The 26,564-nt window shown below is 44.9% G+C and overlaps 2 protein-coding genes across 3 annotated transcripts in view; both read right to left on the bottom strand.

Annotated features, from left to right (window-relative positions):
• LOC146985345 (septin-7-like) overlaps positions 1 to 26,564 on the bottom strand; it is a 125,353-nt gene that overhangs the window by 66,464 nt on the left and 32,325 nt on the right. The gene's annotated exons all lie outside the window — the stretch shown is intronic.
• LOC146985347 (monocyte chemotactic protein 1B-like) lies at positions 366 to 2,224 on the bottom strand. The gene is made up of 3 exons (XM_085778268.1): positions 2,021 to 2,224; positions 1,354 to 1,471; positions 366 to 1,265 (listed from the first exon to the last, which is right to left on the bottom strand). Exons 1-3 carry the CDS (start codon positions 2,085 to 2,087, stop codon positions 1,151 to 1,153), a joined length of 300 nt encoding a protein of 99 aa, XP_085634394.1. The 5' UTR covers positions 2,088 to 2,224; the 3' UTR covers positions 366 to 1,150.

Here is a 26,564-nt window from a genome sequence, read left to right as displayed (position 1 = left end):
AAAATACACCACAGACAAGTGGGTATATCTGAACAGTCTAACTCAGAAATAATCTAAACCAAAACAAAACTCAGTAGAAGAACTAATAGTGATCTCTAACCAAATAACTAAAATAAGAAACCAAAACAACAAAACCCAGAGTGAGGCATTGAGTGGTGAATGTGGTAAATGTGTTGGCTGCATAAGTTTCTGATAATATCAAACCAGGTTAGGATTTAGCAACAGAACCTCTCAGTTGAGTCTTAGTTTACTGTTCCTTTATGAAAAATGTGCTTTTGGCTCAGACATCTTAAACTTATTACTTCAGTCCTGATAATGTGTGAGGCGAGGAACACTGCTTGACTGAAAAGACCTCAATCTTGAAAATATTTAATTAGATTTGATAAAAGTAGTGATCTGAGCTCATTTGTAGCATCTGGCATTTTGCTGTAAATGAATGTCTCCATCTCAGATTTCTGCATTAATAAGGTCTGGGACTAAGAAAGAGAACGACACAGTCAAACTCTCTTTATCTTGCTTTAATCCAAGAATCAAATTTGCAGCATAAGCATAAAGACATAAATTATTTGTTGCCAAATTGAGTTACTTATTTGTCCAAGTAATAACAACAACAAAACAATAATAATAAAATAAAAAAAACAACAAGGCAAAGTGCTCACAGTGGTTCAGTACAAAAGGGATGTAGCCCATAGCTTATACTCTACTGATGTGGAGCAAGGAGGCGTTTGCCTTTTACATGTAGTTTCTGTAACTCAGTTCAAATAACGGCGCAATATTTCACAGTGCTGATCAGACTCTGAGTGTTGTATGAAGCACAAAGATACTGATTGTTCCACATAACAAAATAAAATCTCCAGAATTGTAGAAAATATAAATATGTGGTCGATATTAAACAAATGGCATTTGTCAAACACTTTTTTATTGTAAGGCCGAAAAGTCCTCAACTAGTATGTAAAAATATCCCATCCCAGCAAGGACAATCGGTATTATGAAATAATACACTACATGCTGTCTATGTGATAGAAACACACTGCGTTTGTATCAAACACTTCTTAGTAAAAAAAAAGAAAAAAGATACAGTATGAAAAGCTGCAGCATCAAAACTCAGTAAATCATCAGCCTTCATGGAGGACTCATGATGTTGCTGTGGTTACAGGTTGGATGTCTGTCCTGGGACAGCTTTGGTGTCCAGGTAGCTGACAAGGTCCTTCACCCAGGTGGCTGAAGGTCTGGCACAGATCTGACGGCCCATCACGGTCTTAAACCTGAACCAACACAAACAAACAAAACCATCAGGTTCAGGGCTTCATGCAGGTGCAGTGATGTTAGTGACAGATTCTAATTTCTACTCACAAGATGGCAGACTGGGGGCACCGCTGGCTGGTCTTGGTGTAGTTGACCACTCTTTGTTTTGCAATCGCCCTCTCATTGAAACTGAAGCAGCATTTCTTAGGTCCGCTGCCACGCAGAGCTACAAATAAACAGCTGTAAGTTAACAACAGTTTGATAGACATTGTCCAACTCTGTCTTATTTGGTTCCCTTTTTTGATTTCCTCTTTTCATGAATGATGCTGCATCTAATATTTAGAGGAGATTGTGTTGTCTTGTCTACTGTTGAGATTAAACACTGATTTAACAGTTTAATTTGGTAAAATTAACATTTTGATAACAGAAGTGAAGGAGACTTTTTTCATTCCAGTGTTGCTCTTTCCCCCCCTTAACCTTAATAACACTCCCAGTAATCCAGACCTTCACAGCCTTCACACTGACATGTTACATGTAGATATTTAGCTTCGAATTTGACTGTTTGTCTATTTGGAGCCACAGTTATAATTTGTTGCTAAGGTAGGTAAGGAAAGTATAGCAGTTGTGACAAGGTAACATCTTCTACACAAGGATCATCTGAATCATACTCATAAATCAAATGTGTACCTGACTAATCGTTTCAGATGAGATTATACTGCGTCACATTTCACACATAATAACATACATAACATAATATCATTTTGTTCCTTCTTACCTTCACTCAGGGTGATGACAGCCAGCATCAGCACAAACATGGACAGAAAGAGACGAGGTGCAGCCATCCCGAGATGTGTGTGTGTTCCTTTATGGAGTCAGAACAGGTCAAAATAAGACTTCAGATGGATCAGCCTGCTCTCTCAGATGTCGCTCAGCAGTGGATTCTGTGCTGTATTCTCCAGACCATGCCCCTACATTTATACAGTCCAGCAAAGTTGGAAAAAACCTTAAAAAGTCCGTACCATAAACAGTGACGAAAGACAATTTGAGGAAGTATGTGGTTTCCACATTGACCAAAATAGTTTCTCTCAGTGCAGGTAGCAAACACAGTTGGAAACTTCTGTGCTATCAGGAGAGTGAGTAGGGACTGGTGTCACCTCCGAAGTAACCAAACTTTACCCCCAGCTAGATTGTTCCCCATCAAGAACGCCACACTTTGCACTGGACACGCAGGGGACACCCCAACAGTTACATCACCTGTAAATAGGTCAGACTGGAGATGGACTCTATGCAGAGGCACATCCAAATCCTCCATGCCAAAGCCCAACACTGGCACATCTGAGCCCACAGCCGACTCCTGTCCAAGCGGCAACAAGGGGAAATCAGCCAAAATATGACCCTTCTTATTACAGTAGAAACACTTCACACTTACCAAGCTGATCCCCCTTATCAGTCTTGACAATGGAATCAGACAAGGCAGGTTTCTTTTGAAAGGTGCTCCATAATAAAGTTATTATTATAAATTATTATTATAGGTCGGTGATGGGCATAGACTGTAAAAAGAATGGATGTAGCACCCGTGACGTCACCCATTGATTTGGGGGAGTCTGCTTTGTGCTCCTATTATGGGCATTTGAACTGCGTCATCTTGGACTTTAGTAGGAGTCTACTTTCCATATTTGGAGAGGTGCGGCGGTTAGCCGGCCGAGAACCCGCCCACTGAACTCGAAGCATCCAATTAACAGCCGTTAACTGTCTGCAAACCTGTCACTCAACGTGACCACGCCACCATTTATGAAGCCTAAACAACACTAAATAGCCCCCCCCCCACAGTGTTCACGGAGGTGGAAACTATCGGTAGAGACAAAAAAAAAAAAAGTACCAGGCTGTAAATATGTTTTTTTAATCTGAAAAGTCGGCTATTTTAACATGGGGGCCAACGGATATTGCTCCCTTCTGGTCCCACCCCCCAGAGGCTGCTGGGGAACTGCAGCTTTTTGAACGCGGAAGTGGTCTTCACTTGTAGAACCCACAACTCCCCCCTTGGTGACGAGACTCGTGCCAATTAACGGTTACATGTTGTCATTCCGACATATCACCATTCCGACATACTGCTCTTCCAACATGCGAACGTCCCACCATTCCGACAAGGCTTTCTATAAGGAAATGTGCGTCACTCAACAGGTGACTCCCCTCAGACATGCTGATATATATGCTACACACATGGTTGTACGTAATTATGCAGCAGAGTGCAGACAGGGACTAGTCTGCCTGTCTAGCCTCTACCTGGTATTTTTTTTTACTAAACTTAACGAACTCCTTTCTTCATGCCTAAGCCCAACCAGTGCAAAATCTTTTGGGGAAACAAATGCGCTATTAAAGGAATTGTTTAAAAAAAGAAAAAAATACCGTCATTCCGACCATAGGAGGCAAAAATTGTCGGAATGACATTTGATAGAAAATTTAGTGTTGCTGTCGCGACCTACGCCACCCTGGTAATTAAAGTTTTACAGTTAAGGCTCTAACAAGTCTAGGCTACAGGGATGACACAGGTGCACATATTTCTATTGCTGAAAACCTGGAGCTTGGTGGGATTCGCTGCCATATTGCTCAATGTTCGACTCACCGGTTGTTTCCTGCTCACCAGCTATATCTTGGTCGGCGAGTCCTTCCTGGCAGACCGGCGTGTGGCTCCAGCGGCACCGGGCCGGCCACCTGCTCCAGGGGATCCTTCCTAACTCCCTTCTTCTCCTCGGGGCGACAGCCTCATCTCCACGAGACTCTCTCTTTGGCTCTTTCCCAGCATCCCTTGCTCCTTCCGCTCACGTCAGACTTAAGCGGCCAGGTAACCGGGCAACCAATCAAACATTACACAATATGGCAGCCCCTCCCCTCTCAACCTACGGAAGTGACCCCAACAGTTGCCATTTAGACAATTAGAGCCCAGTGTCGGACTGGTGGGATGTCGGAATGGCGGTTGCCCCCCCAATGAGCAACCCAATCCTCTATTGGCGTTTTTGGCTACATTTATACGGAAACGACCTGAACAGAAAATGCAAAAGTGCCGTTGCATTCTCACTTTTTATTTCGCGTTTAGACAAGCGTTTTTGGGGTGGAAATCTGCGTGCATACGGTGACGCAAAAGTCTGTGGGAATTCAATGTATGTGTAACGGAGGTGCAATCATTCACCCATAAAGGACATGAAAACTGGCTGCCAAGCGCTCATTGAGCTCTTGGCAAAACGGTTAGAATCGTCGCCTGCACCTCCATTCCGACACCCCACTGTTCCGAATCCCCCCCCCCACACTCCGAAACACCACTGTTCCGAACATCCCCCCGAAACGCCGCTGTTCCAAACTCCCCTGCAGCTGTCCACGGTGCTGAACCCGGTGACGTAACGTTGTTTACACTCTGCGTTGTGGCTTGTCTGCTTGTCTGTGAAACGCGCATCTCAGGGACTGCAGATCTGTCCCACTTGCTTTCTCCCCCACTCCGTTGTTGGAGATCTTCCACGGAGCTGTAGCAGCCTGTGGGAGAAGGTGCTCCTCTGTCTGTCCACTGTGTGATGGAGAGGGTGCTGGTCATTGCCCATGATGAAGGACAGTTTATTCAGGGTCCTCCTCTCCACCACGGTCTCAAAAGACTCCCACCTGAGACCCAGTACAGACTAGAGCCAGCCTTCTTGATGATCTTATTAAAGGATAATTTCCGTTTTTTACAACCTGGACCTTATTTCTAGCATAAAATACGATCATTTTACTCACCCAGACAACTTTGGTGTCATTTGGAGTTGTTTTGACGAAATTAGCCCCAGTGGAGCGGCGCGTATATACGTATAATGCGAGAACACGGGGCACGCAATGCAGCCTCTAAATAACACATTTATCTGCCGCAAAACTCGTTCATTTCGCCAATATTTTGTTATGATACACTAGTGCTATTCCCCTCCGAGCCCGTGGTGGCATGTTATCAACATCCGGGGTCTCTAGGTTGACTAACCTCTTATCTGGATGATGTCATCTCCGACGGCTGCCCTGCGCGGCTAACTTGCTACCGCTAATGCTATGGTTCGTTTCTGCGTGTTTCTGACTTGTCAGAACAAAATGAGCAGCCGGATGAAGTTCAGCTTCCACAGGCTTCCTCTCCTCAACCTGGACTCACTAAAGCTCCGGCTAGTTGAGATAAAAATGGACCCGAATGCCGAAGCAGAATGATTATTATCAGAATGAGCCGGGCAGTGGTCGGAGATGACATCATCCAGATCAGAGGTTAGTAGGTCAACCTAGAGACCCCGGATGTTGATAACATGCCACCACGGGCTCAGAGGGGAATAGCACTAGTGTATCATAACAAAATATTGGTGAAATGAACGAGTTTTGCGGCGGATAATGTGTTATTTAGAGGCTGCATTGCGTGCCCCGTGCTCTCGCATTATACGGATATACGCGCCGCTCCACTGGGGCTAATTTCGTCAAAACAACTCCAAATGACACCAAAGTTGTCTGGGTGAGTAAAATGATCATATTTTATGCTAGAAATAAGGTCCAGGTTGTAAAAAACGGAAATTATCCTTTAAAGGGATAGTTCACCCTAGAATGATATTTCGCTCATTATCTACTCACCCTCATGTTGACTAAGGGCTGGGAGAAGTTTCAGATTCCTCCGTGGCTTCTCTGAGTTACAGGGGGTCTCGGCATAGCAGTGCATGTCCATATAACGGTTGCAAAGGGACACCGGAGCTCTTCGTAAAAAAAACACACACAAAAAAACATCCAAATACCTCCATGATGCTCGTATGTAATGTCCGTCTTGTGCTGAAGCCCCAAATTGCGTAATTGTCCCGAAAAAAATTAAATAAGTCTATATTTTAAGCTTGTTTGTAGCAGAAGCTTCTCGAAGCTCCTCTTCCTGGTCCGTCCAAATCTCGCGTGATTTGCGCCGGCGTCAGCATGCGTCAGTGCAGTTACTGCGAATCACGCGAGATTTGGACGGACCAGGAAGAGGAGCTTCGAGAAGCTTCCGCTACAAACATGCTTGGAATGTGGACTTATTTAATTTTTTTCGGGACAATTACGCAATTTGGGGCTTCAGCACAAGACGGACATTACATACGAGCATCATGGAGGTATTTGGATGTTTTTTTGTGTGTGTTTTTTTACGAAGAGCTCCGGTGTCCCTTTGCAACCGTTATATGGACATGCACTGCTATGCCGAGACCCCCTGTAACTCAGAGAAGCCACGGAGGACTCTGAAACTTCTCCCAGCCCTTAGTCAACATGAGGGTGAGTAGATAATGAGCGAAATATCATTCTAGGGTGAACTATCCCTTTAAGTCTATTAGTGTCGCTGGCTCTGATGCTGCTGCCCCAACACACAACAGCAAAGAAAATGGCGCTGGCAACAACAGACTGGTAGAAGATCTCCAACATCTTGCTGCACACGTTGAAGGATCTCAGCTTCCTCAGGAAGTAGAGTCTGCTCATCCCTCTCTCTCACAAAGAGAAAATGATGCCTCATTCTGAACAGAACAAGTGCACCAGCAGCTGCAGCAGCAGCAGCTCTCTGTCAGCCCCCAACTCCCCCTGCCCCTGAACCAGCCCCAGTGCCCCCACATGAGGAAGGAGGTGAGCAGCTGTGTGTGTTGAAATAATAATTATTATAATAATACATTTTACTACAGTCTCAAAACAATACAAAGGTGGATCTGTTATGGGAAAGATTAATTAAAATGAATGAAATAAAAATAATTTTGAACAATTTTAATGGTTTAAAAAGCATAAACCCTTTAAAAAAATTATAGATTTATTTCCTATTTAAGAATCAGTGTTGCAGCAAATAAATGAATCAAAATGAATTCCATTGTATTAAGAGTGCTCAGTTCTTCCCCTACTGTACATGTCAACTGTCATGTTGTTCTTCTTTCACAAATATGGTAATGATAGTCAAAAAATACCATTAAAATGCATAATTGTATGTAAAATAGCATCAAAAAACTTTGCCGCTGTGTTGAGGGCCCTGTAAAGATTCTTTTCATGGGGCCCAAAATCCCTAGTGGCGCCCCTGCATCAAGGACATTTTTCTCCGTTTGAACTTCCAAGGCCGCTTTAATGCACAGGCTTACCTGGGCTGAAGCCCAGGGGCTTACCGAGTTCAGAGGCCTGTCAATGAGCTGGCAAAGTCACATTGTTGTGTTACTTGTCAGGTTTTCTGTCAATCACACATTTGAGGCTGCTGATTGATCCAAATTAACCCTTCACTAAGACCCGCACCGCAGCCCCCGCTCCCCTTGGTTACTGTTGGTCCTTCCTTACCAATCAGCAACCAGAACACAAGATTGACACCAGTTGGTCCAGTTCTCCAACCCCCCAGCGATGCTGCTCAAGAAATACAGAGTTTTCAGCGATATTGGCATCGATTTCAAAGGAAATACCAGCAGATTTCTGGTTAAACTGTTCGGAGATATCAGAGAGAAGCAGTCAGAGGGATGGTTCATAGTTTTCAGTTACATGACCTGAGCAGCTGGAGGACTTTTTTTGTTTTGTTTTTTCTCCGCTGTATGTCAGCTCAGGTAAAAGCGAAATATCTATGTAATTTGAGTGCTTTGTTATTAATAATTACAGATTTTTATGGTTTTTGTTTTTCCTTTTTAAATCAGAGGGTGTGAAATCCCCCCTGTGACATTTACAGGTGTTGAACACTGGCCTGCTTTTTTTTCCCTTTTTTTTTTTTTACATCCCTCATCCATGATAAAGGCTCTGTCTTTTTCATTAGGCGTGTGTTAATCTGAAAACAGTAAGATTGAATAAAATGATGTTGTTTTTAAGAAATCTTGTCAGTTTTACTGTTTAATTTTCATTGAATATCAGAAAGTAGGGATAAGTAGGCTAGTCAACTAGTAGAAAATAACATGATGCCATGGACTGGACTGGTGTTCCTCCTGTCTTCCCCTATTTTTTCAGTCACCAGCCGCCACTGGTGTGTATGTATGTGTGCTTGTGTGTTTATGCATTCACAGGGCTCACCAAAGCCAGAAGAAGCTCATTTTGCAATGAGGGGGGCCGCAGTTTGGGAATGACTGGCCTACGTGATATGAAGCACCCAACTTGCAGGCCTTTTGTTATTGTTGCACTTATTAATTATTTTGCTACTTTCATCCATATACATAATACTGTGATTTTTGAAAAATAAGGTTATGGTAGAGTTATGCCATGTACTGCCACAAGAGGGCAGACTAGCAGACACATTTCCCTTCATTTGACAATCAAGTATCTGTGCTAATTTCTCTCTGGCAATATTGGTATTTTGAAGGTAAGAAAACAACAATGAACACATTTGGATGCTAAGTTATGTTTTTAATGAACTTGTACAGACAAATAATGTGTGATAAATTGTGAAATATCAACAACAGCTAGTAGCTAATAAACAGTAGCTAGCATTAACATTAGTCATTTTGCTAGTGTAAGATGGAAGTTATGTTTTAGTTATGTTTTAAGTGAAAAAGCTAAGGTTACATAATGGGTTTAATGTAATGTTGAGCAGAGTTGTTCATGATGGTGTTACCGGGGTCAGTCACTGGGTGGCGCTAGTAGAACAGGAGGGTTTGGTGAGGGCGAAGCGGAAGTAGAGATTCAAGGAAAAGGATGCCGGGCGGTTAACCTGTTGTTGTGTTGAGAGACTTACTAAAAGTTTGGAGTAAGAACCCAGTACGTTGTTGGACTCATTCATTGACTCACCCACACCCACGTCGCTTACAGTGGTGGCAGCGGTGGGATGCATCTCTGGAGAATCGGCCGTTGGGATTCTACTCAAGTTGTGTGAGTCTCCGAAGCTACAGGCTAACGTTGCTAGCATATTAGCTGGAAGTGCAGTGAGCTAGTTTAGTCAGTACCGTCGCGTTTTTTGTTTTGTTTTGATAGCTTCAGTGAAATTAGAAATCGCGTTTCGGTCTTCTGATTCCGTCGGGAAGCTGCATTAAACAACAAAGGACGGGAAGAATTATCCATCATGTCTGTCGAGGGGGCAGCCGCAGCGGGACAGCAGAATGCCAGCACCAGCTCCAGCTCCGGCTCCAGCTCCGGCTCCATCGGAGCTCCAGCGCCGGTTATGCAGCCACCCAGCAGTACACAGGGAGCACCGCGGGGCATTCCGCTGCCGCCACCTTTTCTCAACGATGGCCGGGAGTCCTTCCAGTTATGGGCTCGCCGCTACGAAGTAATCCAAGCTGCACGCTACAAAGACAGCGGTGTGGACCTGGACACCGTGTTAGCAGCTGAGCTACCCACTAGACTACCACCGGAACTGTTCATCGTATGGGACAACCTGTCGTCAGAAACCCAGGTCTGTTATACGGAAACAAAGAGGCACTTGCAGAATGCTTTTGGCCAAAAGGATGTGATTGCATCTTTCCAGACTTTCCCCAATGCTCGTCACAGACTGCCCAATGAAGCTATGGAAGTGTATGCTGCAGATGTATGTAGGCTTGTAAAAGAAGCTTTCCCTGATTTTGAACATAATGCTTCAGAATATATGAAAATGTCTCGTTTCATCGCTGGTCTGGATCAGGAGCTTCAGGTAAAGTGCCATGAAAGAGGGGTGAAAAATTTCACCGAGGCGTTTGAGGTTGCCTCCCAAGCTGAACGGGCCCGCCAAGCTGCTAAATTAATGTTGCCAGCATCTTCAGCTAATGTAGCCATCAGAGACATGGGCATTGTGCAGTCAGTAAACTCTGTGAGTGAAACCAACACTGAACTAAGAAAAACAGTACAAAACCTCACTGCTACTGTCAAAGACTTGAGCCAGGATCTTGCTGCACTGAAATTGAAGCTGGAGGGGCGCAATGACATCCATCACTATGGCAGGCGTCCTCCTAGATCTCCCTCCCGATATGGGAGGAGCCCTGAGAGATCCGCAGATGCAAGGCGTTCAGGCTATGGACGCTCCCCATCCAGGTATTCATATTCATATCACTCCTCTAGATGGCATCACCCTGACCCCGAGTACAACCGCGAGGAACCTTGGAGTCATTTTTGACCAGGACCTTTCCTTTAACTCCCACATAAAGCACGTGACTAGGACCGCCTTCTTCCATCTGCGCAGTATCACTAAGATTAGGAATATCCTCTCCCAGAGTGATGCTGAGAAACTAGTACATGCATTTATCACTTCTAGGCTAGACTACTGCAACTCTCTCCTGTCAGGATGTCCGAAAAACTCTCTAAAGAGTCTCCAGCTGGTCCAGAATGCCGCAGCGAGGGTTTTGACAGGAGTTAGGAAGAGAGAGCACATCTCTCCCACCTTAGCTTCTCTCCACTGGCTTCCTGTAGGATTTAGAATAGACTTCAAAATCCTTCTGCTGACTTATAAGGCTCTTAATGATAAAGCTCCAACCTATCTGAAAGAACTAATCATTCCTTACTGTCCTACCAGAGCACTCCGCTCCCAGAATGCAGGTCTGTTAGTGACTCCCAGTATCTCTAAAAACAGACTGGGAGGTAGAGCCTTCAGTTACCGGGCTCCTTTACTGTGGAACCAGCTCTCTCCATGGGTCAAAGAGGCAGACACTCTAACTACATTTAAGTCTAGACTTAAGACCTTCCTTTATGACAGAGCTTTTAGTTAGGGCTGGTTCAGGTAGCTCTGAACCATTTTATAGCTACGCTGCTATAGGCTTAGACTGCTGGGGACACATCTGGTTACACAGAGCCCTCTCCTCCTCTTCTCTTCTCTCCTCTCCTCTCCTCTCCTCTCCTCCCCTCCCCTCCCCTCTCCTCTCCTCAGTATATTTTTGAACTGTCATTTTCTGTTGTACTTTGTAGTTTGGCCTTGGTGTCTCGCACTCTCTCTGTGTTTCCTCAGATCCACCGGAGCTCCATCTCTCTGCACCAGCCGCCGCCTGCATCGCCCCCCCCTCCCTCCCCTTCCCCTGCTGTTAGACCGGCCTCCCCTTCCTTCCCATGGACCAATCTGCCACCCAGCCCTCCCATCGAGCTGGCCAGCTCTCCCTGCCCCCCCCCCCCCCCCCGCCCCCTCCCCTCACCAGAGACTGCCTTCATCAACTCCTGCTAACATTTCCATATTTCGCACATTCTGTGACAAACTGTAAACTGTTTTCTTGTCTGTAACAACATCTATTGCACGTCTGTCCGTCCTGGGTGAGGGATCCCTCCTCTGTTGCTCACCCTGAGGTTTCTCCGACTTTTCCCTGTTAAAAGGGTTTCCATGGAGTTTTTCCTCAGTCGATGTGAGGGTCTAAGGACAGAGGATGTTGTTACGATGCCATGTAAAGCCCTTTGAGACAAACTGTTTGTAAAAACGGGCTATACAAATAAAATTGCCTTGCCTTGCCTTGCCTTGCCTCTCCAGAACGCTACCCCCCACAGAGAGCTCGGCCCCATCAGTACACCCACAGGGAATCTGACCGGTATCGACAGTCTTATAGAGAGCCCCGTTACTCAGACCAGGCCTCTAGCCCTTATGAAGTACACAGAGGGAGAAACTCCTCTCCCAGCAGACCATACTATGACTCTCACCGTCGAAGCCCAAGCCCCTATGCCAGGCATGTTTCATTCCAGGAGCAGGACGATAAAGGCCAAGCACGTGGTTTCAAGGAGCATGGCAGATCTCAACAGGGAAACGGCCACTAGCTGGTGATGTGGGGAGTTCATCAGCTACTTCTCTGGAAGCCCCAGGTGACTGCCTCACTGACACATCAGACAAAAGCAATACACCACAGACACCTAGTGGTAGTACAGATATGTCAATCCCCTTAATTGAAACAGAGAACACTGAGACCACTGTCAGAACAGACTTAACCTCCTATGTGAATGGCATTGTTGAGGGTACAGATATGCACATCATGCTAGATTCAGGTGCCACTATCTCATTTATCAGTGAGCAAACCAAAATGTCAATCCCCTCATTAGCAAAAAGACCTATTAACAAGAAGTACATCATGTCCCAGGCTGTAACTGGCCAAGGTCTGGACACACTGGGTATGGTAGACATCACATTTAGGCTGGGGTCTCAAACTCTGCAACACGAAGTGCAAGTGATCAGAAATGTTACCCAAGGCTTTATATTAGGTCTTGACTTCCTCATTCCTCAGGGTGTTATTCTGGACATGGGGAGAGGGCTATGTTATTTGGGTGATGATGTCTTGCCCCTTCTGAGTAAAAGTGAGTTAGCACCTGCAAGTTGCACTGCCCAAGTAATGGAAAACACCACCATCCCTCCCCACTGTGAAATCATCTGCAAAGTTGCACTCATCCCACCTATAACCGGTCTAGGGATACCACTCAGCTACAGCGGCTATTTGGAACCCAGGCAACTGGAGATGGATGGTATTTCAGTTGCCCGCACACTGTCTACTGCTGTAAATGGCTGTACTGTCGCACGCATTATTAACCCCACACCTGGGCCTATGGTGCTGCATTCAGGTATACAGCTGGGACAGTTTACCCCCATAACGGACACTGAGATAAGTCAGGATTCAGCCCCTGTATGTAAGGTATCCACCTGTCCAACACCACCACCTGGCCTCTCACCTAATGTTACACAGCCAACCGACCCACCTTTTAATGTTAAATGTGGAGATCTGACGGATGTGGAGAGGTCTGATCTGCATAACCTGCTCTCATGTTATCAGGATGTTTTCAGTAAAACCAGTACAGACGTTGGTAACACAGACATTGTCAAGCACAAAATCTTCACAAACCAAGCTCCCCCAGTAAGGAAGCGTGCGTACCGCACTTCCCCAAAGATGCAGACAGTAATTCAGTCACACGTGGAGGAGATGTTGGAAAAAGGATTAGTGGAGGTCAGCCACAGCCCCTGGGCAGCACCTGTGGTGATGGTTAAAAAAAAAGATGGCACGTGGCGTTTCTGTGTCGATTACAGAGGTTTGAATGCAGTCACAGTAAAAGATGCACACCCTTTGCCTAGAACAGACGACACACTGGATGCACTCAGGGGCTCAGCAGTCTTCAGCACAATGGATCTCTCCTCAGGATACTGGCAAGTGCAGCTGGAGGAGCAGGACAAAGCAAAGACAGCTTTTACCACGGGCAGAGGACTTTATCAGTTTCGGGTGATGCCCATGGGCTTGGTAAACGCCCCGCCCACTTTTCAACATCTCATGCAGTTGGTGTTACAAGGTCTCTCATGGTCAACATGCCTTGTATACTTAGATGACATAATTGTCTATAGCCCAACCAGGGCCGCCCCTGCCTACACGCAGATCACGCACAGTGCGTAGGGCCCCGCGATCCAATAGGGGCCCCGTTTTGCACAAAGGATGCGCATATGCACAGCCGTGGTGCGCGCTACTAGATCAGCTGTCAGCGCGAGGCAGGAGAAGAGGGAGAAGAGACCCTTTTTTTTGTAATCTGACACCGCACGCGCCGTCACGCGTCGATCTGACCAATCACTGGTCAGATGCGCTGCAGGCACTTGTCAAGCAGCTGCAGGTGAAGACGTGATCATAGCTTCGAAAAGAACGAGTCAGGCGCGAGCAAGAGGGGAAAAAACCAAAACAAGAGGAAACTCGTGCTTCTCTCGAAGGTGGGCATTTGTTGAAGTTAGTGCTGGGCTGGGTTAATGTCCGTTAACGCTGCTAATGGTGTTAAAGCCAGCACTAGTAAAAATGTAAAACTTTGTGGCATAAGCAAGCACTAAACCTCCATGCTCAGCACAGCTGCTGCTGCAGGTAGGAGGAGAGATGCTGCTAGCCTCCAGCAGATGTGGACTGTGGTCTGGAGATGAAAGTCATTTTCTAGCGGCCCTTACCATTTATTAAATGTCTTGTTAACACCTTTGTCTGTATGCATTCACCTCTGTTGAAAGCCAGTGGTAAATTTATCAGTTGTTGGTCATATTTTCGGCTAAACTTTATAATCTATTTTATCTCCACACAAGGATCTGTTGGTGAATTTAATCTATGACAGGCAGCTTTGGAGGAGATATTAGAGATACATATTGATAGAAATTAGTGTATTTGATACTTTGGTTGACAGAAGGAACTAAATTTGAATGTAGCTACATTTTGAAATATCAGTCTCTTTGGTGCTGAATTAGTATGTTTTATTAGGATTGTAGTTGTAGCCTATATAATAATAATAATAATAATAATAATAATAATGATGATAATAATGACAATAATAGTAATAATAGATAGCGATAGCAATTGTTTTTTTTAAATTAATATTAGTATAAGTATATAACTGCTAAACTGCCAGTATTAGTGGTTGTAGTTTGCATTATAATCGATTATAAGAGGGCCCGACAAAATTTTTTCGCTTAGGGCCCCATTTTGGTCAGGGACGGCCCTGAGCCCAACTTTTTCGGTCCATCTTCAGCACCTGAGAGAAGTGTTAGACCGCTTAAGAGCTGCAAACCTGAAACTGAAGCCCTCAAAGTGCTGCTTTGCTCAACATTCTTGGGACATGTGGTCTCAGCAGCAGGACTGCGGCCAGATCCAAAAAACATTGAGAAAGTGAGGGACTGGCCTGTGCCTAAGAACCCCACAGAAGTGAGAGCGTTTCTAGGCCTATGTTCTTACTACCGGCGCTTCATTTACCAGTTTTCAAAGAAATCAGAGTCCCTACATGCTCTCACACAGAAAGGAAAGACATTTCTGTGGACAGAGGTGGAGCAGAGTGCATTTGAAAACCTCCGTCATGCTCTCTGTAACACACCCATCTTGTCCTATCCCAATTTCTCATGTGAATTTCTGCTCTTCACAGATGCATCCAGCACATCAGTTGGATGTGTTCTAGCACAGATGAATGCTGAGAACATGGAGAACGTCATTGCGTACGGCAGCCGCAAATTGACAAAGACAGAGACCCGGTGGCCCACATATGACCGGGAATTGTGGGCTATTGTATGGGCAATCAGGCACTTTCGTCAATATTTGACAGGCTACCCTTTTCGCATCATCACAGACCACAAGCCTCTTCTCTCCTAAGGACAATGGCTCTGGATTGTGATCCTACGGGTCGCAGAGCCCGGTGGGCTCTGGAAATTGATCCCTATGACTGGACAATTGAATACAGGCAAGGCGCAAAACATACAAATGCTGACTCCATGTCTCGTCGTCCTGAGACAGCTGAAGATGCCACCTGGACGTGACAAACAATCAGGTGGAATGTGTTTCAAGTCATACACAGACAGACCCAGTAGCGCCATCTACATGTGCCTCAGCCACGGGGCTGGACATTTGCCCAGAGGCTGTCCCCACTTTTTCAGTCACTACAAAGGTAACATCACCTACACAGTCTGCCACGCCACACATTGCAGTTGTGACTGTGGACACTTGTCCCCTGAACATTGACAGACAGTTTCTCATTCAAACTCAAAAGGCTGACCCTGTGTTGAAAATAGTCCGGGATTGGGTGTTGACTGACTGTAGACCACCATTCTCAGAAGTGAAGGCAGTGTCAGCTGAGATGAGACAGTACTGGAGGGAGTTTCCAAAACTCACTCTTATTGATGATCTTTTGTGTCGCAGAGTCAGGGCCCCACCAGGTGACCTTGTCTTACAGACTGTTGTGCCCTGCAACCTACAAAAAGAGGTATTCCAGAGCTTACATGGACATTCACTCTCTGGACATTTCAGCACACAAAAGACATTACAAGGGGCACAGGTCAGATGCTTCTGGCCTCACATGTCACGTGACATAACTGAGTGGTGTCTCAACTGTTCAGCCTGTGAAGCACGTCGGCCACAGACACCACACCAACAGGCCCCTATGCAAAACATTGTCACATCCAGGCCTTTTGAAAAAGTTGCAGCAGACCTGACTGAACTGCCACTCACATGCCGTGGTAATCGATACATACTTGTTGTAATGGACTATTTTACTAAGTACCTCAACCTGTATGCTCTCCCTGATCAACGAGCAACTACGGTGGCCAAATGTCTGTTTGAGGATTACATCAGCCACCATGGAGTGCCACAAAGTTTACATACTGACCAAGGCCGTCAATTTGAATCAGATCTTGTCAAAGAATTGTGTTCCCGGCTGGGAATACACAAAACACGGACATCGCCCTATCATGCTATGTCAGATGGCATGGTGGAGCGAGCCAACAGGACTATAAAGGACCAGTTAGCAAAATTCCTGTACACCAGGGGAGGTGAATGGGATGACTATCTGCGACAGGTCGAGTTTGCATATAACACAACTGTTCACTCTTCCACCAAATACACTCCTTTCTTCTTGGTCCATGGTCGAGCGGCTCGTCTACCAGCTGATCTTCTCCTTGGAGATCCCCCGAGAGCTTCAAATGCTACTCCTGGTACTCCAAGTGACTATGCCAGTTCAGTATTACAGAGACTGTGTTCTGCGTTCCACTCTGTTGCACATAACATTGAGGTGGCTGGCGCGCAGCAAAAGCACTACTATGACCGTCGGATGAGACATACAGCCTATGAGCCAGGTGATTTAATGTTTCCTCGTCACAGCCAGGGCCTGCTACTGCAACGCCACAAACAAGGGACACGGTGGCGACAGGAGGTCATAGTGAACTTTCTCCAGTAGTGCAACCTCTCATGGGGGTGAGGACCAAGTCTGGTCGTTGTGTGCGTCCCCCAGTGCGCTACATGCACGATAACTGAACTGTTGCTCACGTGGGATCAACATGGACTTAATAAAAAAAAAAAAAAAAAAAAAAGAGAAACTGAGAAGGACTGTTGACATAAAAACCAAAAAAAAAAAAAAAAACCACAATGACATGTACTGTGTTCTGCTGTAACTGTTGTATGCTGTGCTTTGCTGTGTTGATACAGTAGTAATTGTCGTTATGACTCTAGTTGAAGCGAAGTGAGGACGCTTCTTTTTGTAAGGGGGGGGAAGATATGTAAGATGGAAGTTATGTTTTAGTTATGTTTTAAGTGAAAAAGCTAAGGTTACATAATGGGTTTAATGTAATGTTGAGCAGAGTTGTTCATGATGGTGTTACCGGGGTCAGTCACTGGGTGGCGCTAGTAGAACAGGAGGGTTTGGTGAGGGCGAAGCGGAAGTAGAGATTCAAGGAAAAGGATGCCGGGCGGTTAACCTGTTGTTGTGTTGAGAGACTTACTAAAAGTTTGGAGTAAGAACCCAGTACGTTGTTGGACTCATTCATTGACTCACCCACACCCACGTCGCTTACACTAGCACCAGTTAAAGCTAACTTTAATGCTGGCAGCAGGATGGAATGAATAGGTCTACTGGGTCTTGCACTTACACAGTTTTTAGCTGTTTATTTTACATAACATACTTATGTTTGATTTGGTTACAAAAAGGTAGACAAAACTATTATATTTTATCTTTCCTGTTGACAAAATACAGGAGTTCAACAAGCAAGGTATGGGATGCTTGAGTTCTGTTTTTATGAGATGGCTGAGGCAAGAAAATGGGAGTTGTGCATTCTGTGCCAAAAAAGAAACTGAGGAACAACTTGTTTGCCCTCTCTTCTGTGCTAAAGAAACAGATGCAGTAGACCATTCTTTCCAGAAATTATCACTTACCCAAGAGATACATGACAAGGCAGTTCAACTAGGAGAAGATCGTATTCTGTAGTGATGGTAAACTCGATTCCTTTTACTGACTCAAGTCTGTATGAGTCACTCACTAAAGTGAGTCGGGTTTTCGAGTGTCTTGAGTCACTTGAGTCAGAAAAAAAAAAAGAATTTTTGTTATGACTTACGATTTTATATATCAAAATCTATAATTTTCTAAATGTCAATTAATAACGTGATGGGGGCGGAACTGCAGAGGAGAGACAGCAACATGCTTGTGGTTTATTTTCTGAAGAGACAGTGGAAGTGGCCCAATTTTTTTTTTTTACTATATTACCGGTATTATGCTTATTTCACGTCCCTCATGTCTGCCAGTCAGCCCCTCCCCCTGCACCCTCTCTCTCTCACACACACACACGCCCTTACACAAACACAGGCAATAAACAAAAGCGAGTGAGCTGAGTCGCCTGTGAACTGCGAGTCAGGTGCAGAGCAGGGAGTTGACGAGTTTCTCGAGCTCTACGAGTGAACGGTGAGCTACGAGTGGCAGCTACTGACTGGTGAACCGCGACCAGTGAGTTTCTCGGGTAAGGGAGGGGCTCTACCAGCTGGGAGAGAGAGCGAGTGAACTGAGCTGCTGTGAACCGCGAGTCGAGTATGTGGCGAGTTCCTCAGGTAGGGGAGGGGCTCTGCGAGCTGAGTGGGAGAGCGGTGAACTGAGTTGCTGTGAATGAGTGAACGGCGAGTTGGTGAGTTCCTCAAGTAGGGGAGGGGCTCTGCGAGCTGGTAAGAGAGCGGGTGAACTGTGCTGGAGCAACAGAGCCGTTGCTTCAGCCACGGAGCTAATTCAGCAACTAGCTTGATACATTTACGCAATTTAAGTTGGAATAACAGTTGTGTGACATGTCTTCTTCTTGGAAGTTAGCTGGTGGTAGCAGCGGTGAGTCAGTGAACGAGTTAATGGAGACAATGACTCGTGATTCCCGAGTCAGTAAAAAGAATCTCGAGTTTTGAACGATTCGTTCATGAATCGCACATCACTAGTATTCTGGCACTCTTTGCAGAAGGAGATCTGGTTGCTATTGAAGCAAAGTATCATCTGAAATTCTACACAATGTTTAACCGCCGTTACAATGTGATTTGTAAACAAACCACAGTGAGTGAAAACCTTGAAAATCACAGCAGAAAATGAATTGCTACAATTCATAAAAGAAGAAATTAGCGGGGCTAGTAGAGTCTTTGCTTTGCAAGATCTAACAGAGATGATGACTGAGAGACTGGAACAATATGGTATCCAGAAAATCGTGAACCAGACATGCCTAAAGGAAACAGTCCTCAAGAACTTCCCTGATTTGACAGAGGAGAAAGGTATCAGGGACAGAGTTTTCATTATGTGTATGAAAACTGCTAAGAAGATAATATCAGACACATCACAAACACCAGATGAAGAAGCGCACACATTACTAATGGCAGCTTCAATCCTCAGAAAAGCAGTTTTGAATCATGAAACTCCATTTAAATTTGATGGCTCATTTCCCAGTGGTTGTGAAGAGACGTCTGTTCCCCAGTATTTCTTCCGCCATCTCCTCACAGGACCCAAATCCTCAACAGATCAAGATAATTCCAGACAGGCTCTGTCTGTGAGTCAAGTGGCCATGCTAAATATGACCTCTCTTTCAACAAACTTGAAATGTGAGCCTCCACTTGCAGTGTTCCTTGCCCTTGATTTGCATTCGGAAACAAGAAGCAAGTTAGTAGTAGTTCAATCTGCTACACAAATATAAACTCACAGTATCATATGAGAAGGTCCTCGGCATGGAAGTTTGCTTTGCACGGGCCGTTGCACAACAGACCAGGAAGAATGCAGATATAGTCTGTCAAATTTTCACAGTTGCAGCCCTTGATAACTTGGATCATAATCCCACATCACGCACTGCAAGCCCATCCTTCCATGGAACTGGGATTTCACTATTTCAGTTTCATACATCAGAGAAGCCTGGGTTGCACCAAGAATGTCTGAAAATCAACTCAAAGAAATCAGGAGAAAGCAGCATAGTAGGACCCATCCTGCCTCATTCGTATACATCTGTACCACCTGTGGGCCGAAATCTTGTTACCCAACCTCCAGTTAAAGTTGTGCAGCCAGTGGCGAGAGGTTCATTTGATGCAGAGAGACAGCATGAGGAGGCATGGATGAAGGCAGTAAATGACACCCTCTATGTCGATTCTGATTTAGAAAGTGGCACTCCAACAATGTGGTCTTCATTCCATGCTGCTCGATCTGATGTTGTTGGACAGCCGCAAAAAAGCATTGAGGCCCTCCTGCCACTTTTTCATGACAAAGCAGCAACCCCAGAAATGATTCACCATGGAATGAACCTGGTGAAAAAAAATACTGAGCTCCTCAACCCACAACAAGTCCCTGTGATGGTAGTGGACCAACCCCTCTATGACCTTGCAAAAAAAATGCAGTGGACCTTCCCTGACATCTTCGGAGAAGACAAGTTTGTGGTGATGTTAGGTGGGCTCCACATTGAAATGACTTTGTGAAGTACCATGGGAGATCTTCTGTGTGGATCTGGATGGCCTGAAGCCCTGAAAGAAGCTGGGCTAGTGAATTCAGTGGCAGCAGCCACATCATCAGAGTTGCCCATGAGAGCCCAACATTCTCCTTCTGGCTGCTTGTGTACAAGTACTAACAGAGTATCTTCATGTTCATACGAGCACATCGCGAACGGAAGATCAAACTCATGGTCACAACCCTGCAGAAACTTGTTCCTCTGTTCTTTGCTCTCGACCATCACAACTATGCCCGGTGGCTTCCAGTCTTTATAAAGTCTCCCAGATAGTATCCGGGCAGAGTTCGAAAAGGGACATTGGACGGTAACTCGCAGCAATCGACGTTTTTCAGCTATGCCAATTGACCAAGCACACGAGCAAGCCAACAAAAGGGTGAAAGGAGTGGGTGGCATAATTGGCCTCACAGAGAACCCGGACATGTTGGAACGCTGGATTGTGATTGGCCCGGAAATCAGCCGTGTCCTGGAGGAGTTTACCACTGTAAATGACAGTGATGACTCCGAATGGCGTCTTCATCATGAGGAAGGATCAGCATCACAGCAGGGTTTTCAAAGGCAAGGCAAGGCAAGGCAATTTTATTTGTATAGCCCGTTTTTACAACCAGTTTGTCTCAAAGGGCTTTACATGGCATCGTAACAACATCCTCTGTCCTTAGACCCTCACATCGACTGAGGAAAAACTCCATGAAAACCCTTTTAACAGGGAAAAATCTGAGAAACCTTAGGGTGAGCAACAGAGGAGGGATCCCTCACCCAGGACGGACAGACCAAAGACCTGATGGAGCTGTTGCTCAGCAATGGGAATCCCTTTGAGGAGAGCAGTAAAGACCTGGTTACTTTAGATAACAAGGTGTGCGAGTCTGCAGCCGCTGCAGCATCGGCCCTTAAAGTTGAGTCAATGGGACAAGAGCAGTACAACAACTTCAAAAAGAATGTGCTGGACTCACATGACACACCACTGACAGCTCCGATCAAGCGAAACAACTTGATGTTGTTCCATGAGAAGAAAACACGCAAGAAGACAGCAGCTAAACTGAGAATGCATAACTTCAAACATCATGCAGACCTTTATGGGAAAGCTTTCATTGTGCTGGAAAGCCGGAGCAGGAATTTGGAGTTTTTTCGCCACGAGTCTTCTCCATACCCACCTGCATTATCATGCGAAGGATCCCTCAACTCCTGTACCAAGTCAGATTTGTTGTTTTACATCCTGGGAAATCCTAAGAGTGGAGGAATATCTGACAATGAGGAGATAGTTGCACCAGATCTTTATGATTTCATTGTCATTGATGGTGGAGCACTTATCCATTCACTGCCTGGCACGGCTGTCCAAGGGAAGACCTTTGAGTCCTACTTCGACAAGGTCTTCTGCCCAAGAGTTCAACGTGACTTGAAAAGATCAACACGAGTGGACATCGTCTGGGACCAGTATCGTGCTTTGACAATCAAAGGAGGAACAAGAGAAAAACGAGGATCAGGCACCCGACAACGCATCTCTGGCACTGCCAAAGTCCCAAGAGATTGGCAGGCATTTCTGGCAAATGAGGATAATAAGACAGAACTGTTTTCATTCCTGTCAACTGCGCTTGTAACAAATGGACAGTTTCTAGATGACAAAGATGTCTTCATTACAGCAGATGATTGCGTCCACAATGTTGGAAACAGTCCTCCAATGGATCGCTGCAACCACAAGGAAGCTGACACTCGTGTCCTAGTGCATCTTCTCCATGCCCTCCAAACAGCATCAGTTGGGATGGTCTATACTGGAGACACAGATGTCGTAATCCTGCTGAGTAATTTCCATCATATCAAGGCTTTGAATGCAACTGCAGAAATCTGGATCTGCTTCAAAACTGGAAAGACATCAAGAATGATCTCCCTGAACACTCTCGCCACAAAACTGGGCACAGAAACATGTAAAGCCATGGCTCTCTTCCACGCATTCACTGGATCAGACAGCACATCTTCTTTCAAGTTCAGGGGTAAGCGATCCTGCTGCAAATTGATGCACAAAGTTCCAAATTGACAGAGGAGTTCGCAACTATCGTTGAGACTCCATTCCAAACCTCTCCAAGGCTGAAAGAAGTTGCAGTAAACTTTGTCTGTAGGCTGTACTCCAGTGAATCAAATGAGGAAAATGATGTTGATCTTCTTCAAATGAGGCTATTCTCACAGAAGACGAGGGATCTTGAAAGAATCCCCCCAACAATGGATGCTTTGGATCTACATCTCAAAAGGAGTGTCTTCCAAGCAAGCATCTGGACAACAGCCCACATGTAAGTATGGACCTGTATGGATTTGAGTACTATATAATCACAAAAAAATCATGCATTTATGTATTCATTCATTTAGGTCAACAATGCCTGACAACAACCCCACTGACCATGGGTGGAAAGAAGAGGACAGCAAACTTCTTCCCATTTGGACTATGCTACCACTTCCCAAAGACGTATTCCAACTAGATGTGAAGTGCGGTTGTACAAGTACTTGTACAAGTCGACCTGCTAGTTCTCGGTGCAAGTGCATGAAGGCGAAGTTAAAGTGCACACGTCTGTGCAAGTACACATGTCAGAACTTCTAAGACTGACATAGAATAAATCAAAGAAGTAAATCATCATTATCATTGTAGAGTGAAGTTCTCAGAATAAATGTTAGCCCTATGGTCCTCTGTTCATTTTTTGAATGCCAGAAAAACTATTGTTTATCTTCTTATTGTTATTGATTTACTTTCTTCCAGATATAAAGTTCTTTTGTGAAAATTTCTTGTGAATAAAATGATGGCTTGATTGATTGATTGATTGATTGATTGATTGATTGATTGATTGATTGATTGATTGATTGATTGATTGATTGAAAATTGACTGAAAAAAGTTGAGACTCCTGATCCTAAATCCATACATACAAAGTTTATGGCTGTTACTACATTTTGCGGCACCCCCTAGGGCATAGAATAGAAGAGTGAGGAGCATTTCAATTTCAGTTTAATCACCACACAGTCTTGACTTAATGAAATAACATTAAAAAGTAAAATTCCTTAGCAACTGTGAGGATATTTTCAGACTTTATCTTTAAAAAAGCATAATTTTGCTTGTGTCCATTTAATATTTTGGGATAAAAGTGTATTTATTTTTAATCTGGTCACCAAATGCTTAGCATACCAGTTTCTCCTTTAAATTCTGAATCCATACATACCTCATATGCAGAGGTGGGTAGTAACGCGCTACATTTACTCCGTTACATTTACTTGAGTAACTTTTTGGATAAATTGTACTTCTAAGAGTAGTTTCAATACAGCATACTTGTTACTTTTACTTGAGTATATTTCTTAGGAAGAAGCGGTACTTTTACTCCGTTACATTGAGCTGCATTCCGGTCGCTACTCGCTATTTTTCTTATCGATCCAATGCGCAAATTGTTTATTTTTTTATGGAGATACTTCAGGAGCCTCTGTCACATGACTGCGTTTCACCAATCAGATGTAGCCACTCGCGACGTTTGCCTCCGTGTAACCAATCAGAAAGAGCCAGGCAGTCACATGACTGCACACAAAATCTCCGCGGTAAACAGGACGACCACTCCGCCTCAAATTTGAGAAACTGCGGCTAGGAAATGATTAGGATGATGATGATAATGTCCATCAAGGCAAAGATATTCAATATAAACCGTCTTTGGCATAGACTGTAAAAGGTTCTCAGTCATCCAGGTCATCTTATTCTTCTTCCTCCCTAGGAAGTTTAAACCCCATACACACCTGGAGACATGTGAATCCTAGTCACATGACCACCTCTCCAGTTTCGGGGGTGTGGTCATGTGACTCGAGTCTCGGGGGTGTGGTCATGTGACTTTGGTTTCACTAGAAACCAATCATAGGACCACTCACTCTGGGTTTAAACACCTGGGTTTCTGGCATTAGTCTCAGACAGTTCATATCATAGATAGGCCTATGTAAGTTATTGTGGCTGAATTTGTCTTAATTTATGTTAGGCTACTTTGTAAAAAAAAATGTAATTTAGGCTATTTTCCTAGTTGTTAAATGTTGTTCTTTGGCAATATCTGAATTTTTTCATTACTATTATATTTTTGTGTATTTGATTAGGCCTACATTTACGCGCTGATCATTAAACGAACAAATCAGATGTTACTCAGCAGTTACTCAGTACTTGAGTAGCTTTTTCACCAAGTACTTTCTACTCTTACTCAAGTAAATATTTGAATGGCTACTTTTTACTTTTACTTGAGTTAAATTATTCTAAAGTAACTATACTCTTACTTGAGTACAATTTTTGGCTACTCTACCCACCTCTGCTCATATGTTAAATTTGGTTAATCTAATCAAAAGTTGTAGCAGTTTACATATTTTGCGGCACCCCCTAGAGGCCATTTTTTATCTGTGTGTTTGACACTCAGACTCAAATTGTTCTATAGACCCAAAACTTCAACTTAGAAGTGAAAACCAAACTTTAACACCAATTTGAAATGACTGAGAAAAATTACACATGCATCCAACCCCACTACAGTGGCTCGAAGTCTGCAGAGCAAAAGTCTCACTGCTCGCGCAGCGCTGGAGTGCGTCAGCGTTCTTCAGCAACACATGAGGGAGACACTTTGGGAGGACGATTTTTTTTAAGCAGCCGTTGACAGAGTAAAGACTTGTGCAGCCCACAATAATCTTGAGATGCCCCCTCCTTCCAGGACGAGCAAAACCCCGGCTCACATCCGCAGCACCACACAGCATGAAGCCGTGGTGCCTGACTCCAGAGAAGTGCAGTGGAGGCGTCAGTTCATTGAAGCCATGGACATAGTTGAAGCAGAGCTTAGTCGAAGATTTGACCAAGTTGGAATGAAGGTGGCTGCCCAAAGAGAAACCACTCTCATTAATGCTTTAAACCAAAACCTGGCTGGACTGGAAGAAGTTCACCTCCCCAAAACATTCAACAGATCAAGCTTACTCCGGACACCTCAACATCCTCATCCTCCTCGATCTCACAGCAGCCTTTGACGCAATCAACCACTCCATCCTGCTCTCCCGACTGAAATCTTCAGCCCACATCACTGGCACAGCACTCTCCTGGTTACACTCCTACCTCACCAACCGACAACAGTTCATCAGCATCAACAACTGCAACTCCACCACCGCTCCTCTGTCACAAGGTATCCCCCAGGGCTCGGTGCTTGGTCCCCTCCTCTTCATCCTCTACATGCTCCCCCTCGGAAAAATCATCCACCATCACGGACTCCAGTTTCACTGTTATGCCGACGACATCCAACTGTACATCTCCACCAAAGCCATCACCAGCTCCACCCACTCCACACTCAGTAACTGTCTCACCGAAATTAACAAATGGATGCAAAGAAACTATCTCCAACTGAACAGTAACAAATCAGACATCATCATCATTGGTCCCACATCCTGCACCAGAACAACCCAAAACTTCAGCCTCACCTTCAACAACTGCACTCTGTCCCCTTCCCCACACATCCGGAACCTTGGAATCATCTTTGACAGCCAGCTTAAGTTCGACCACCACATTAACCATATCACCAGGACCGCCTTCTTTCACCTCAAAAACATTGCCCGTGTCCGCCCCTCACTCACCAACTCTGCCTCTGAAACCCTGATCCATGCTTTTATCACATCCAGACTAGACTACTGCAATAGCATCCTATACGGCTCATCATCCAAACTCCTCAATAAACTGCAATACATCCAGAACTCTGCTGCCCGCCTGCTCACCCACACCCGCTCCCGAGAACACATCACCCCTGTCCTCCAGAAACTGCACTGGCTCCCCATCGCACACCGCATACAATTCAAAATCCTCCTGCTCACCTACAAATCACTCAACAACCTGGCCCCCATCTACCTCACAGACCTTCTTCACCACTACCCCCCCCCCCCCCGTGCCCTCTGATCCTCAGAAGGAAATCTCCTCACCCTACCCCCCCGGACCAAGCACCGAACCTGGGGGGACAGAGCCTTCTCTGTTGCCGCCCCCACCCTCTGGAATTCACTCCCCCAACCCATCAGAGACTGTATAGACCCCCACACCTTCAAATCACTTCTAAAAACCCACCTTTTTACAATGGCTTTTAATCTATAAATTACACTTTTGTCTTTTGTATTTTGTATTTTTGTTCTTGTATTTTAACTGTGATAATTTTCTGCATTGTATTTTAAACTGTGTTTTTATGTAAGCGTCTTTGAGCACTTGTAAAAGCACGTTATGAATAAAATGTATTA

The sequence above is a fragment of the Trachurus japonicus genome, chromosome 6 (assembly GCF_045865225.1).
Source record: "Trachurus japonicus isolate A0001 chromosome 6, Traja_1.0".
Taxonomy (NCBI): Eukaryota; Metazoa; Chordata; class Actinopteri; order Carangiformes; family Carangidae; genus Trachurus; species Trachurus japonicus.
This window is presented reverse-complemented; position numbering and strand designations above follow the sequence as displayed.

Excerpts from the sequence above, each read along its gene's own strand:
- LOC146985347 (XM_085778268.1), bottom strand. The coding sequence starts at position 2,087 with ATGGCTGCACCTCGTCTCTTTCTGTCCATGTTTGTGCTGATGCTGGCT. Across the intron at positions 1,472-2,020 it reads TGTCATCACCCTGAGTGAAG|CTCTGCGTGGCAGCGGACCT; the intron begins GTAAGAAGGAAC and ends GTTTATTTGTAG. Across the intron at positions 1,266-1,353 it reads TGCCCCCAGTCTGCCATCTT|GTTTAAGACCGTGATGGGCC; the intron begins GTGAGTAGAAAT and ends GTGTTGGTTCAG.